The 14,640-nt window shown below is 40.9% G+C and overlaps 1 protein-coding gene across 4 annotated transcripts in view; it reads right to left on the bottom strand.

Moving 5' to 3' along the window:
• pdlim5b (PDZ and LIM domain 5b) overlaps positions 1-14,640 on the bottom strand; it is a 54,624-nt gene that overhangs the window by 16,324 nt on the left and 23,660 nt on the right. For 2 of the 4 annotated variants that reach the window (XM_046860685.1, XM_046860686.1), the window contains 3 exons: positions 5,368-5,401; positions 3,375-3,934; positions 31-51 (listed from right to left, as the gene is read on the bottom strand). In XM_046860685.1, the coding sequence (XP_046716641.1) occupies positions 31-51; positions 3,375-3,934; positions 5,368-5,401 (615 nt within the window). Of the gene's footprint in view, positions 1-30; positions 52-1,117; positions 1,135-3,374; positions 3,935-5,367; positions 5,402-14,640 lie in introns of all 4 variants that reach the window. The other 2 variants (XM_046860688.1, XM_046860687.1) reach the window with 2 other exon arrangements.

The raw sequence follows: 14,640 nt of genomic DNA, 5'->3' as shown, positions 1-14,640 counted from the left end.
TATTCCAAATAACAAACTGCAGCCACTTACTTAAGAATACTGTGAGGCCCACTATGGAAGTAAGAGATGGATATAATAACAGTCAGTTAATCAATATGTCAGAAGTCTGTATTTATGTTTGAGTTTAAAGTCAACATAAAGGAGCAGCTCATGGAAGCTGAAAACGGATTTACTCAATCGGCACATCTGACGCTAAACGTTTCATTCTTTAGTTTTTGTTATGAAGTCTTTTTTTTCCCTCCTAGACATTATGGAGTAGGGACTTCAAGTGCACTGTGACTCTCTGGCATTAATGCTAGACCAAGCATTCTGTTTTTGTAACCAGGGACCCATTTAACTGTAAAGTACATTTTTCATCTGTAGGAATATATTTAGTGCATAACGTAAATGTGTGCAATAATATTTTGTCTATTTATTAGTACCATAAAATTTTTATCCCTGAGCGTTCCACTGACAGAAACCACTACGATCGAGCAGACATTAATTACAGACTGTGAGTTATTGAGGTTTAAATGAAACCCACTGAATTGAAGTGAGTAGTCAAGCAGGCTAAAAGCTATAAGGACTCAATAAATAAATAGAATTTTTGCTAATGATGAGGTGTAACTGCGGTAACTAAAAAACTATATTTTTACAGGCCCTTCTTTGAGAATTTGTGCCCCCCCCTCCAGTTTGAAGGTGGAATTGCATCAATAACCACAAGAGGGCAGCACTGCATGCAGATTTCACTGTTGTCTCTAATAAAACCACTTCTTAGGTGCTCCCTTCCATCATACACACACACACATGCACACTCAAAATGTCAGAGTGCTCAACAGCTACACTATTAATACCCGTGCTAACACACATTGTGTACTATAATTAATAGCAGGCCTTGAAAAAACACACAGGGACGAAGAAGGATTGACGTGAGCACATGCTGTGCTCTGACAAGCACTGACCACACAAGAACCGAATGAGATAATGGAAGGAATGGTAAGGAGAAATAATGCCAGTTAGGAAAGTGCGCTAAAGACAAGTACATTCATGCTTCGAGAGTTAACTGGGGTGAATCGGTTAATGACGTCACACCTCAAACACAGGCACAAACAGATACCAGTATAGCAATAACACTGACTTTGTTACTGGCTCCTCCTGTAGGGGAAAACAAAAAAGAAGAAGAGAGAGAGAGATAGAAAGAAACAGAGAGCGGAACAGACGTGTGAACAAGACTTATAAAACTGCAGGAAGGGTGCGCATGAAGAAAATCGAGTTAGTACGCTCTCATTCGCACACACATGCTTCTACTTCGCTTAACCAAGCAAACAGGATGTTCCCAGCTCGCACAAAGGAACAGAAAGATGTTCCACTAATCCTTTAGCTTGAATCTGGTTTTCATGTGGGGGGTTTTGTGCGAGCCTCAAAAAACGCTTTGTTCGAAACTTCAAATTGCCAACGACAACAAGGAAGCAAAACAGCAACAAAGCCTTCTGGGGCGCCGCACACACTCACACTACAGAGCACCTCTGGGAACATCTGAGATGAATTACTTTAATGTGAGAGGCTGCACGAGTCAAACATCAGCACCGTGGCTCCTCCCTGGACACTAATTGGCCGACTTGGTAAACGCAGCTGGAAGTTTGTGGAAGGAGAAGTTACAGGAGTTCCTGAAAAGCGTTCGACGACGAGACGCAGGCCTCGTCAATAAAGTCAAACACATAACCAAGTCCCTGCCATGCCCCTGATGAACCACGGGAAAATAGGTTCACATGAGTTATAAAGAGGGCACTACAAAAAAAACCACACACACACACATTTTCTAGTAGGCATTATTAGGGGGACAATTCAAGGTACTACAGGAAGAACTACACAGGTTTGGCACCGCCACACCTCGTCCACATCTCATCATTATTATACACATATTAGACTCTGTTTCCTGTAAACACACTACAAAAACAAACATGTTTCCAAGCCATTTCTATACAGCTGAGGTCAATGGAAAGGGGACAAACTGAGGCCCCTCGAGTTATAACAGGAAGGACTACCCAGGTGTGCCACCACCACACCCCGCCCACAACCCTCACTGGGCCATAACCATACACACATGGATGTCTGTTTTCCTGTAAACACGCAGACTCTGCGTCACTCACGTTTGCATGTGCTGAGTGGATCTGCTGCTGCGTCTCCCCTTTTAGACACATTATCACTAACGACACGGCTGTTCGTCTTCCATCCTCATGTTAATCAACCCTAAAGGTCTGGCACGAAAGATCACACAAATTCCATTTGTGGCCATGTTTGTTCCCTAATTAGAGCCAAGTGCATGCACTCTCCAAAAAAAAAAAAAGGGGGGCACAGATGATGTTAAGCAGACCACCAATTAGACAAAGGCAAGCATTAGCGAAGCGAAGTGCCTCGCTGAGTTTCTCATCCAGGCCTGCAGATTGAGACAAGATGTACAGCCTGGTTACAGACAAACAAAGAGAGACAGACAGACAAATGAAAGTGGAGAGGTTATCGTGCGGTTCGCTGCTGGATAATCAATCAGAGGAGCGCAGCCTCTCACGTCTAAAGTCAGAATGTGACCTCTTTCCTTTTTCCTGTTGACTTCAGGAGTGGAATGAATGAGCTTCTTCCATACGGCATCCTTACGACTTCTAGGATTCACCAAAACTGAATGCAAATTACTTTTAGAGTTACTCCATTCGAGATTCTTTCGGTTATTTCGACAAGCTTGATCTTCCTGGAATAAATGCTCAGGTTTCCATCTTCAATTGTTTCAGCAACAAGCGCAAATAAAGTGAAAATATTTTCAGTGAAATGACTTGTGGGAACTTGCATGTGTTCTGTCGAAAAAATGCTCCAACTTTATTGAATGCATATTCAGACTTGTTCGCTGCCATCCAGGCATTTCCTACCTACATGGCTCAGGTTTTGGAAATACTGCCAGACAGTCACAAAACACATAATTACCTCAAAAGCTTCTCAAATGTTAATAATTATGATATCTGCTTTGGGTAGCACTACTGCCCAAAGGAATTTGCACCCGACTGGACATTATCCAAGCAGCTGATGGTTAAGTGCCCTGCTCTAAAAGATTTTCATGTAGCTGAATGTCTGCAGATTTCCACCCTGATTCCTCCACTCTGTTTCAAATCAATTAAAAAATGTAACACAAACTTTCTGTTTACTGATTCAGCGGAAAACAGATTCAAACCTAATCTGCCAAATTCTGAACAGATTATTAGGCTGCATGAACTCGAAAAACCCTCATCGTTAAGAGAGTCTCTGATCAGAAGCAGGACAGGATGAAGGCAGGATTAAGGAAGGAGGCAGGATTGAGGAAGGAAGAGTGTAGAGATGATTCAGGGCTAAGGACGATAGACTCCACCTACCCATTTTGATGCTCCACTCCACCTTGTTGGTCCAGCAAGCCACGCCTCTGACCCATGGCCACCTCACATGCATTCTCATTGGAGTACAAATTAATTGGCGTGTTATAGACCGAAGGCGGTGGGACGGTGGGAGCAGATGGGGGGGCAGGGCCTGTCACTCTGGCTGGTGAAGATGAGCCAGAGGATGAGGAGGAGGAGGAGGAGTGAGAGAAGGGGGAGTAGGCTGAGCTGGGTTTGTAGGAAGGGTTAAGAGAGGAGACTGTGCGGGAGGTGGAGCTGCTGGCCAGTGGAAAGGGAGGTTGTGGGCCTTGTGCAGATTGTGGTGGAGGTTGCTGGGAGGGAGCAGCAGGGGTGAAAGCTGAGGAGGCAGAAGGGATGGAGGCTTTGGGTGCTGTGGGAGTAGAAGACGGGCTGATTGCTCTAAAATTGGATGACGCTCCAAACGGGCGGGCTGTCTTGTTGTAGGCATTACTCTGGGGAGGGTTGGCAGAGTTGGCACTAGGGGCAGGAGCAGGTGGGTGACTGATGGGCACGGGTTTAATGATCTCTGGTGATTCTTCCTGCGGGAGGTGGAAAACACACACATGCAGAACACTCACACACAACTGCAATCTCATGCAGGATAATGCAACACTCCTGTCTTAGGCATACAGCATTTATTTACTGACAATTATGGCTGAACTGATTCCTTAAGTAACTTAAAGCATCAAGGCAAATAATTAATTCTATATACTTCTATATACTTAGTTTAGTCCATTTAACTACACACATGTTCAGACCATTATTACTGAAGCACCATCCGCCAAACTCTGGACCGCTCTGGGGTCTCGTTTATGAACGTGGTTTATGAACTTGATGGGGGGGGCCCGTTTTGTGCGTACGCCACGTTCCACGCACAGGTTGTGGGCAATATCTGTGTCGCCGATTCCCCTTGCTTTCTGTGTTTCCGAGTTGAGCGTACGCAGGGCTCAGAGTTTACTTACAAGTGCGCACTTTTCCCCCATCAAGTAAACACAAAAGATGGTGCAGAAGAAAAAAAAATATGGAGAAACGGACCAAAGAACACAACAGAAAGTTTCCAAAGTTTGGGATAATTTTAAACTAAAACAAAGAAAACACTGTACAATGTGTTTACCTTTTTTTTTAAAAAATAGATTTTTATATTTTTATTGATATATTTGTATTTTGATGCAATATGGCAATTAAATGCACTAAATGGGTTTAGTTTTCACAGATTGCAATTTCAGCAATAGAAATGTTAATTTTTCTAAAAAGGAAACAAAATGCTGGTTCATTTCTTGTCTTATTTCCTCTTGTATATTTTGTATTGCTCTTTAATAAAGAGAAAGTATTACTTTTCCGATTACTCGATTAACTAATTGGTAGAATACTTGATAACTAAAATAATCGATAGCTGCAGCCCTACTTACAATGATGCCTAATATGAATGTATGGCGAAACAAGTGCTGTATAATAGAAGGAATGGATCTATAGTATGTGCATCACCAGTGACAACACAACTGCATAGCGCATGCTGCATCCACAGGAGGATCCAGAAGTCAGAATCTAATGCAAGTACAATTTGTACTTTTAGTCCTTTTGGAAGTTTAGCAAATTGCCCCACCAATTACTGACTATAGCTTATTCATTTTAGGCTCAATTTGTCAGCTGTCCTCTACCCTTTACCCACCTCATAAAATCAGAAACTGGCACTGCTAAAGAAGAATTAACGCTTTAAATGCTTGTTTTGTGAAACTATTACTGAGATGATGCTTACTTTCTTTCTAATCTAACATTACTTGGCTAAATCTACCCAATAGTAATTCATGTTGGTCTAGAGAAGGTTCTCTGCTCTGATTAAGGACTAGATACACAAGTCCAGTGGTTGTTAGTGAACTCTAACCACCAGATCCTACTGTGTAACTTCCAGCAGTGCGTCATGCTTTGTCATGGTCACCTCAAACAATTTATTTCAAGATTAACCATTACTTACCTTGGGAACAGGGCCTTTGGGAACACTGGACACTCTGTGAACACATGAGAACAGAAACAATGAATTGAATTCCTTTTGATGGCTTTCATTAGGTTACCAGGAAAACACAACAATACAAGGCTGGATGTGAAAGACATTGATCCATGACTGCGCACTGAATGGCAAACATTTTAATGTGCTGTATATAAAACGCCACAAATGTTTGTGTGCAAGTAATCACTGTCTTCTGCCTCGCTTAGAAAAATATCCTCAGCAGCTTGAACCCACTCAAACCTTCTCACATGATGCGTTACACAGTCCATAAATAAAGGCAAAGAGAAAATAGAGGCATCCAAGTCCAAGCGTTTCTCATTCTCTACTGACAACAGCTGAGGATTCAGAGTGGAGCTGGTATATGCCAGGCTAGGCATGGAGTGCCAAAAGTGGACTCGGAATAACATTACAAACTGGCTGTAACACGGACTGTATAGTTACTGGCACCACATTACGCCGCAGTGGGAGCGTATTAAATAACTCATGAAGACTGAGTGATATAAGTGATCAAAGTTAAGTAACTGGAGAGATCTGCCTTTTCCCAAGTGTTGGGACAAAATACTCGGCATATGAGACAAACCAGGTCCGAGTCTGATGAGTGAAGCAGACGTCTGCAGTTTACCTACAGATTTCCACTGCAACAATATGAAGAACTCTTTGATTTAAGCTCAGCTTAATAAAAAAAACACTGCTGTCATGCAACGTGTTTGGGGCTTTAATCTTTTTTTTCCTAGCCGTGCACCAAACAGCAGGGTTTTTGCTATAAAACCGTGCCACAGCTGTAAAGAGACCTGAATAAACAAGCTTGGTGAAAATGCATTCGTCTCGCAACAAACCCCTAATAGATGTTCTCTAGGAGCCCGCAGACATTTTGTCTTGTTTTTATTGCTGTAACCCTTTACTGGTATGCACTTTCGAGTGATGATTTAAAAACTAAACTATATCGCTTGCATTTGTAGCTCAGAATTTCTTCACGTCCTCACCATTGGCACCTTTTAATAGGGATTTTAATATAAATCTATAAATCAGATTTCTGTAATGCCACTTTGTGACAATGTCTTGTTAAAAGTGCTATACAAATAAATCTGAACTAATCCCACACCGATCCTTTAACTTTCTCCCTGGTAACAAGAGTGTGCCGTGTTCCTCACACCACTTAGCAAAACTTTTACTCGGAAATGCATGTTCTTGTGTCAAACCGCAGACTCTACCATATTAGGAAAGGAAGACGATGGGAGTTTTCACAGGGCTGCCCCCCCCGCCCCCCCTTTTAGCCAAAGTTCACCTCATTATGAGGACAAGAGGAAAAAGCCACAATGAAAACTCTGAAGCAGTCTGGGAAAAGGAAGTCAGCCAAGCGCCATACAAAGAGCGCCATACTTCTGCTGTTTAAGAGGCCCAGCCTAAACAAGCGGAAGGCGTGTAACAAGGACGAGGGCCAAATGGGCTTGGATCTCAGGTGAGCGCCCTTTCGCACTCAGCAGTTTTACTATCCGCAGTTCGGTCATGGTGGTCCTGAGAACATCTGCTCGGATCTGGGTTCTATTGTTTCCGAGGAGGTGGGACAGCCAGTTTTGACAGCGCCCTCCAAAATGCGACTGCTCTATTTGAACGTGTGTGCGTTAGCATAATAGACAGCTGCTTGCTGAACAGAGACTGTCCAACTGCAACCCCACACACTGTGGAAGCAGAACTCCAATCATTGACAACATCAAAGCAACCTTTTTGACATCTAGTCCATGACCTTGGAATCCCTGGAAGGAAAATCCTTCATTTTCTTCTATTTAACAAACACAAAACAGTTTATATGTGCATTTTCATGGTTGTTTGATCAGTTAAATTATTTAAGTACATCAATAAAACGATAAAAAAAATATATACTGCTAAATTTGAACAACGCAGGTCCTTTTTTATCAATGACTGAGAGCTGATTACTTGAGGTTTACTGTTCATTAGTTACACACCTAATACATAACCTTGTGTAACGGCTCTTTCTAACTATTTACAAAATGCTTAACAAATGTTAAATGAGGCCAATATTTGAAATGTATTTCCCAGATCATGAAAGATCTGAAAAACTTCAAAAAGGGTGCACTGAAAGCAAGGTATTTTACGTGCCTTTAAACTGCAGCCGCTCACGTGAGATCTTTTCCGGTGAGAAATGCCCTCTTTGTAGTGCTTTTGGAGTGCAAGCTTTCAGCCCAGATTTGATTTAGTTTGCAGCAAATACAATTCTGAACGATACACACATGTGCCAAAGCACTAATGTGAAATACGACTTCTGACCTGAATCCTCAGCACTGTGAACATGCACTGTAAAGAGAAAAATCAGCATAGATAAATCATCGGGGTCCACAAACGCAAAGACGTTTCCAGCAGGATTTCTGCTTTCCCAGACAGACGCGCACGTCGGGTTGTCCCATGTGCCTTCGGGTGTGAGAAACTGTGAGAGGGTTTGCTGGAATGTAGGACGGGTACTGACGTTTCCATACAGGCAGAGCCAAAAGTAACAGTGTGGAACATGGCAGGAGTCTGAGGGGCAGCATCATCTCACACCCTGATCACTCAGCATCGAATATCCAATCATTATCTCTCTGTTTCACACACGTGCACACATGATCTCGACAATTTGGGAAATTCTGTTTAGAGGTTTACTCTTTCTGAACTTTTTCGGTGCATTCAAAAGAATTTGTCATCAGCCGAATGACATTCAGTGCTTTGACTCAGCCACTGCTCAACAAGGACAAGCATGGTTCAAATTCACTCACTGTTTACATCCACACAGTGACACACTAGCATTTGATCGGAGTTTAGTTTAGCAGCTCAGCTCAGGTTGGCCGAAGCGGCGCAGAAAGTTTTGTCTCAGGGACGTGAGTCACTCTGTACAACACTGAGAAAGTGCAGAGAGAGTAATAGAAAACAGAGGGAGATTGATGGGACAGTAACAGATCTGCAGCCAGGCCTCTGGTCAAAATGACAGCACTGCCGCAGTAGCTCAGAATGCGGTTAGACTGTATACACTCACACACACGCTCTTACTTAACCTTGGTCTGTTCACTGTCTCACCCAGAGACTGAGAACTTAGGAAAAAAGTGTTTAAACTACAGATCTGTATGTTCAATGTTTTAAGGGTTTCAAAATGTCTGATCCTGTCACATTAATTCAAATTCTGTTATAGGTTGAAGATATAAGTCTGGGTAAAGAGATTCAAGCAATGAATGCATGGCTTCTGTGTTTGTTAGTCTCAGTAATAATGAATTAGCGGCCGACCGATCCATCGGTTTTGCAGTTGATTGCTGAAACTGTCAGCTAATGGAAAAAATCCATACCGTCCTCTGGTGTCTGCTGTCATTATAAGAGCGGGCTCTAGTGCTGTTTGTTTTTACATGTGAGACTGCGAGCTGCACGGAGAGCACAATGTGAACGGAAAGTGCCCTATTTCCGATTAATTATTTATAATTGATTTATTGCTATTACATTTATTAATTCATACATTCATATTTATTTCATTTAGCACATTTTCATGATTCAATACTGTTAGTTGACTTTATTTGTGTAATGAAGTTCAGTTCTATTTTACAGTTTTACTGTTTTTTTTAAATTCACTATAGCAGTTAATTAATGAATCAGTTATCAATCCAAGTATGATCCAACCTAGCTACTGGTATAAATAAAATCCACTATTGGTCGTCCTCTACAAAGAAGTGTGACCTCTTTGCCAGCCAGTCTGAATAAAAGATGCATTGTCTATGTGCCTTTCTGTCTGAGTAAATAAGGTGTGGCCTCTGTGCCATCAGTCCAAAGGATAGGTGGCCAATATGCCTGCTGGTCTGAGTAAAGATGATGTGGTCCATATATCTACAAAACTAAGTAAGTGATGCGTCTATGGCAGCCGGTCTGAGTAAAAGATCTATGGCTCGTCATGCCTCCTTTGTGTATCATGCATGTGTTGTGTCTTGTTTTGTGTCTTGTGTACTTTTCAGTACCAGTGAAAGAGGTGTGGCCTCATAGCAAGAAAAAAAACTCCTGAGCTGTAAAGGAAGTCTTGCTTGGGCGCCGTCAATGAGTGATGGGTCGTTTATGAACGATTCATTCATTTGGATCGAGTCTTTTATGTGACTCAGTAGAACGAGTAGTCTCAAAAAATGATTCGTTCATTTTCTATTGGAACTATAGTCAAAGTTTGTGTATGTAGACGTGTTGGGGGATCTGCTTATTAAAAACGTTAACATTTTATTTGACTTCTGATAAAAAAAACAAAACGAAGTGAACTAAACGGCTCAAAAGAAGATTCATTCGTTCTGATGACAACATTCAAAGAACCAAGTCACTAAAATCATTCCTATCACTACTGTCAATACCCAATGATAAAGTGTAGACCATTTGCTTGTTAAACCCAGCAAAGGATGCATTACCAAGTAAAGGCCACTGTGCCCACCATCACAAATTCTAGATATAATATGCTAAAACAGCTGAAACATTGAGCTGATATTTAGCAAAGCTTTCCATGTGTTTCCATTTTACACCTAAACAAAAGGAACATTTCCCAGCAGCAAAAACACTGACAAACCACTACTAACTAAGTTGCCAGATATAAGCTGAATAACTCTTACTGATATCGAAATGCTAAAATTAGGCAGGAGGCCCATCCCTACTTAGTGCCTGCCAGTCCCTGTGATTGCACAATTGCACAAATCTGTTTGCACAACACTGGAGCACATAAATAGCATTGCATTGCAGCACATCATAATCCTAATCATTGTATTCTTTATCATCCTTCAACGGTAATAGCAATCTTCAAAACGTACACTGAGAAGTCTATAGTATTGCATGTCTCGCACAGCTCCACACATACAGGTTACTATTCAACCTCAGAGCAATGCTGTAATGTTTGCATTCTGGGCCGTCCGCTCTGAACAACAGACCCTTGCATAACGTTTATGTAGCTTCCGCCATCTTTGACGTCGATACTGCACCGAGGTTATCAGTTCAGCACTGCAGAAATCAGATTACAAACACGCTTGCCAGTGATTTTAGTCAGCTTGTTTCCATCCACACACTCCCACATCTCTCTCTCACACACACAGCCACAGACTAACAGATGTTTCATAATGGCTCTCCCAGATCCTCAAGAGCTCGGCCTCTAAAACGACGAAGGAGCAATAAAGCTGGAGAAGATATTCAGAGACATCGTGCAACAGCTTGGAACTGTTACCTTTTATGTAGCCTATAAAGAAGTTTTTTAAGTTCCAGCTCTACTGTAAATTATATATTTCCAGCCGCTAAAATCTTTAAGAGCTCTCAGCTTTGAGTGGGAAAAAAAAACATGCAGAAGGACTGATGAAATGTGAAAGACCGAATTACAGCTTGCAATCGGAGATAAATTATAGAGGCTTGCATCTGTTTTGCTGCAGTTGAACTATTGCACATTTTGTCATGTTCGGGAATTTAAATGGACTTAATTAACACACAAATAAAACGCAATAATATTTGCCGTTAGAATTTTTCCGAGAAAACGTAAGAGTTCGATAAAGTCCACCTGTGTGCAAATAAATAATTACACCTGTTGCTGGAAGAACACAGAGTTTGTTAGAGAACATTTCCGAGCATGTAGCATATATATATATATATATATATATATATATATATATATATATATATATATATATATATATATATATATATAAAAAAAGCTATCAAAATAAACCCTTAAGTATTAATCAAGATTTTTTTTTGCCCAAATTTGGAAAGTATATGGCCGTGCTTCTGTCTAGAAGAAGCCATCCATCAAAAGGTCAGCAACCAGATAAAGAAAGGCATTAATCAGAAAACAAAACAAGCAGCCAAGAGTAACTCTCTACATAATGCTCCCACCACCGTGCTTCACTGTAGGAATGGTTTTCTTAGGGTCATGAGCAGTTTTGCATTTCATCAAAACAGAAAAACTGCATATGCCAAACGGGTAACAGTTTGATTCCATTTTTTTATTACAACTACAGGAAGTAGCCTGTTTCAAACACATTTTAATCCACTGAGCACATGTGGTTTTTGTTATTTGACACTGGAGATATCACCATGTGTACACACAGCATTTAGATCAGTCGAGCACAAACAATGGTCAAGGAAGTGGCTGAGAGAGAATGAGGAAACTCCGTTATCACTGGTACAGATTCCTCCTTGCTCGGGCCTAAAGAGGTCATGAAGTCATGATCAGGGGGTCACCAGCGATAAAACCTCTATATCTTGATTATTTATTTATCTTTAAGCAATGGGGGTTGCATTGCAGGTTTTATCCAGGTCTAGTCTGCAGAATTTTGGAGCAGTCAAAAGTTGGAACATGAAATCAAAAAGTGTGCCAAATTTTTTTTTTGCTTCCTTAATTATTCAGGCATACTGCAGAGTTTTGGAGTGTATCAAATGTTTTTTGTCTCTTGGTTTTGTTTTGTTTTTTATATTTTTTGGCTGGACTCATGGAGCGTGGGCCAGTAGTCAATTTCATCAATAATTCAGTGCTTGTTTTCCTTTATGCTTAGCAACAAGTTCCAGGTTGTGTAATGTGTGATCACTTGTCTACAGGTTATTTACACAAGTGTACAGAAAATAATTTAAAAATCTCTCTCTCTGTCTGTCTGTCTGTCTCTCTCTCTGTCTGTCTCTCTCTCTCTCTCTCTCTCTCTCTCTCTCTCTCTCTCACTCTCACTCTCACTCTCACTCACTCGCTTTCATTATTCTAGTTGAATAATTGATTATGCTTCTCTTTACCATCATAACAACAGTCCTGTCACACAATTACATCACAAGGAGCATCTTCCCAGACTGGGAACAGTTCAGATCACTTGCTACCAAGTTTGGTGTATCAATTTTGACATTTGTTTGATGTCGACCGATTCTGCTGATAAATCAAAGTCATCAGGTTCTCTCACACACACACACACACACACACACACACACACACACACACACACACACACACACACACACACACACAAAGCCATCCAGGAATTTTGATTTGTTGTGTTTGATATGCACGGCAATAAAGCAAAATAAATAAAAATAGCAGCCTTACTCACAACTGATCCAGTTTTAGATTATATGTATCCATTTTCACAACTTATTGACATTTGTGGATGCAGTAAAGGCCCAGGGAGCTTATAAACAGCTGAGTTAGAATTCAAATATAACACAATATAACCGTTGTTAAAAATCCTGGATGCACCCTGAGTCTAGAATAGTGAATGTTATTGAATACACTGCAGTTTCATTTAGACACAAAAGCTTGCTGAAGGCTGGGGCCTTACTCTCCCATTCAAAAACAATGTTAAGTATTTCTGTAGCTTCACTTTTGTGTTGAGCTTTAGACCACAATCCTGTGCAGTACACCGCTTTGAAATAAACCTGAATAAACCAAAAGGAAAAGTGCACTATGTGGCTGAAAGAATGCGAAAGTTAATAAATATCTAGTCTTTCACTTTTTGAGACAAAGCAACCATAAAACGTGCAAGTTCAAAAAATGAATATGATATCCGGACATTTCATGGTCTGTAGTTTAACCTATTATGATGGAAGTCACGCACGATTTGTCTCCGAAAGCAAATTTGTGAAAAGTCCAAATCCCAGGATTTACAGCTGAAGGAATTAATAGCTTGAAATTATGATTCAGTGAGACAGAGCATCGATGAAAGAAAGACTTGGCCATATTTGCCCCACACAACATTAGACAAGGCTCCAAGTTTCCAGTTTCTTTCTACACCTGATAATGCGCTTGTCAGTCTGGAAAGCAAAAGGTGCCATTTTCCTCATTGCGAATGAAAAAACTTGCCTGGTTTTACCCAGCTGTGTTGGCAGAACTCTTTATGGCTCTTAGAAATGACAGATACTATTACTCACATGCAGCAAATGTGTACAAAGTTGTTTTAGCAGGGAACACATGAACATTACTTTTCACACAGCTCTACTCTGTAAACTACCATGTTAATGATTTTTACTTCTGGCTCGAGGTACACATGTGAGAATTAAGCTGCTAAACAGCCTGATGGATGATTTACTTCATTATGTCGACAAAAAGGGATGCATTTTTAGGCCTTTAGCTGGAAGCACGACAGCCTGCCAAATGAGGAAGGTTTCTTGGATACCAAACCTCTATCACCTCATAAACTTTGCTTATTAATACAAGACTTTAGCCTCCATGGTTACATGGCTTGGCGGCCTCATGGAACGGGTTTACCTTCATGGTAAGAGCTCGTGGAGCGTGAAAGGGTTAATTAGTTGTTGTGTGTGAACTGCAAATTCGATAAGTCGAAAGCTTTCCTGCTTACGTTCAAAGCTTAAAAATAGAAAATAGCCAGGCATAAAAAAAAAAAAATTGCCCGACATAGCAGTGTTGACCTTTCAGTGACTCCTACAGCACAGCATGAACACCAATCCCAGAAAGACAAACCGGGCTTCCAGCTCATTTAATAGACGCACGCATTGTGGATAATTCAGCCGTGGAGAAAAGCAAACGAAGAAGAGCAAAAGCAAGAGCAGGAGCGGGAGAGCAGAACGAGGCCAAAGCAGGGAGCGAGTTCATGTTCAGACACTAAACCCAGCTCCAGAGCAATGTGGTCACGCTGGTTTCCCTCCACATCGTAAAAAGGCCCAAAACGCTCACTTTGAACTGCTTTGTCCATTCTAACACATCTATTAAATCCCACAATGCCAGGCTTTGTGCTCTGCAAATGAAGACAATAGTGTAGAATCTTAAAGAGGGAGAACAAAAATTACCTCGTTAATTAATTATATCATCAATATTTGCACAAGATTTTTTTTTTTATTTCTACGTTTTTGGGTTTAACGTTTTTCATCAGAAATTTTATTCTCACTTGCGGTGCTTTTGGGGAACAAATCGGTATTAAACAAAGCATAACTTGAGTACATTTGAGCAAGTTATACTGTGTGTGCTAGTATTTCCTTTAGCGCAATTAACAGACATATATTAATTTGATAAATGTATAATAACGAGGAGAAAATAATACACCATCAGTTAGTTAGGTTGTTGCAAACAAAACATGAACACGGAGAAATCTTTTCGCTCCGCTTTGTAGCGCAAAAGCATGAAGATCAAAATTAAAAAATGGTGTTAATTCTTGCTTTAGGTCTACCTGGCGAGAGTGATGCAGCGGCGCTTTAGTGCTTTACCCTGTCCAGCTGTCTTACCACCTCATCATGCTGATGCTGCCATCACGTTCATGTTATAGATCT

Source organism: Silurus meridionalis, chromosome 11, assembly GCF_014805685.1.
Source record: "Silurus meridionalis isolate SWU-2019-XX chromosome 11, ASM1480568v1, whole genome shotgun sequence".
Lineage (NCBI taxonomy): Eukaryota > Metazoa > Chordata > Actinopteri > Siluriformes > Siluridae > Silurus > Silurus meridionalis.
The sequence above is the reverse complement of the archived record's forward strand: the minus strand, read 5'-3'. Positions and strand labels throughout refer to the sequence as shown.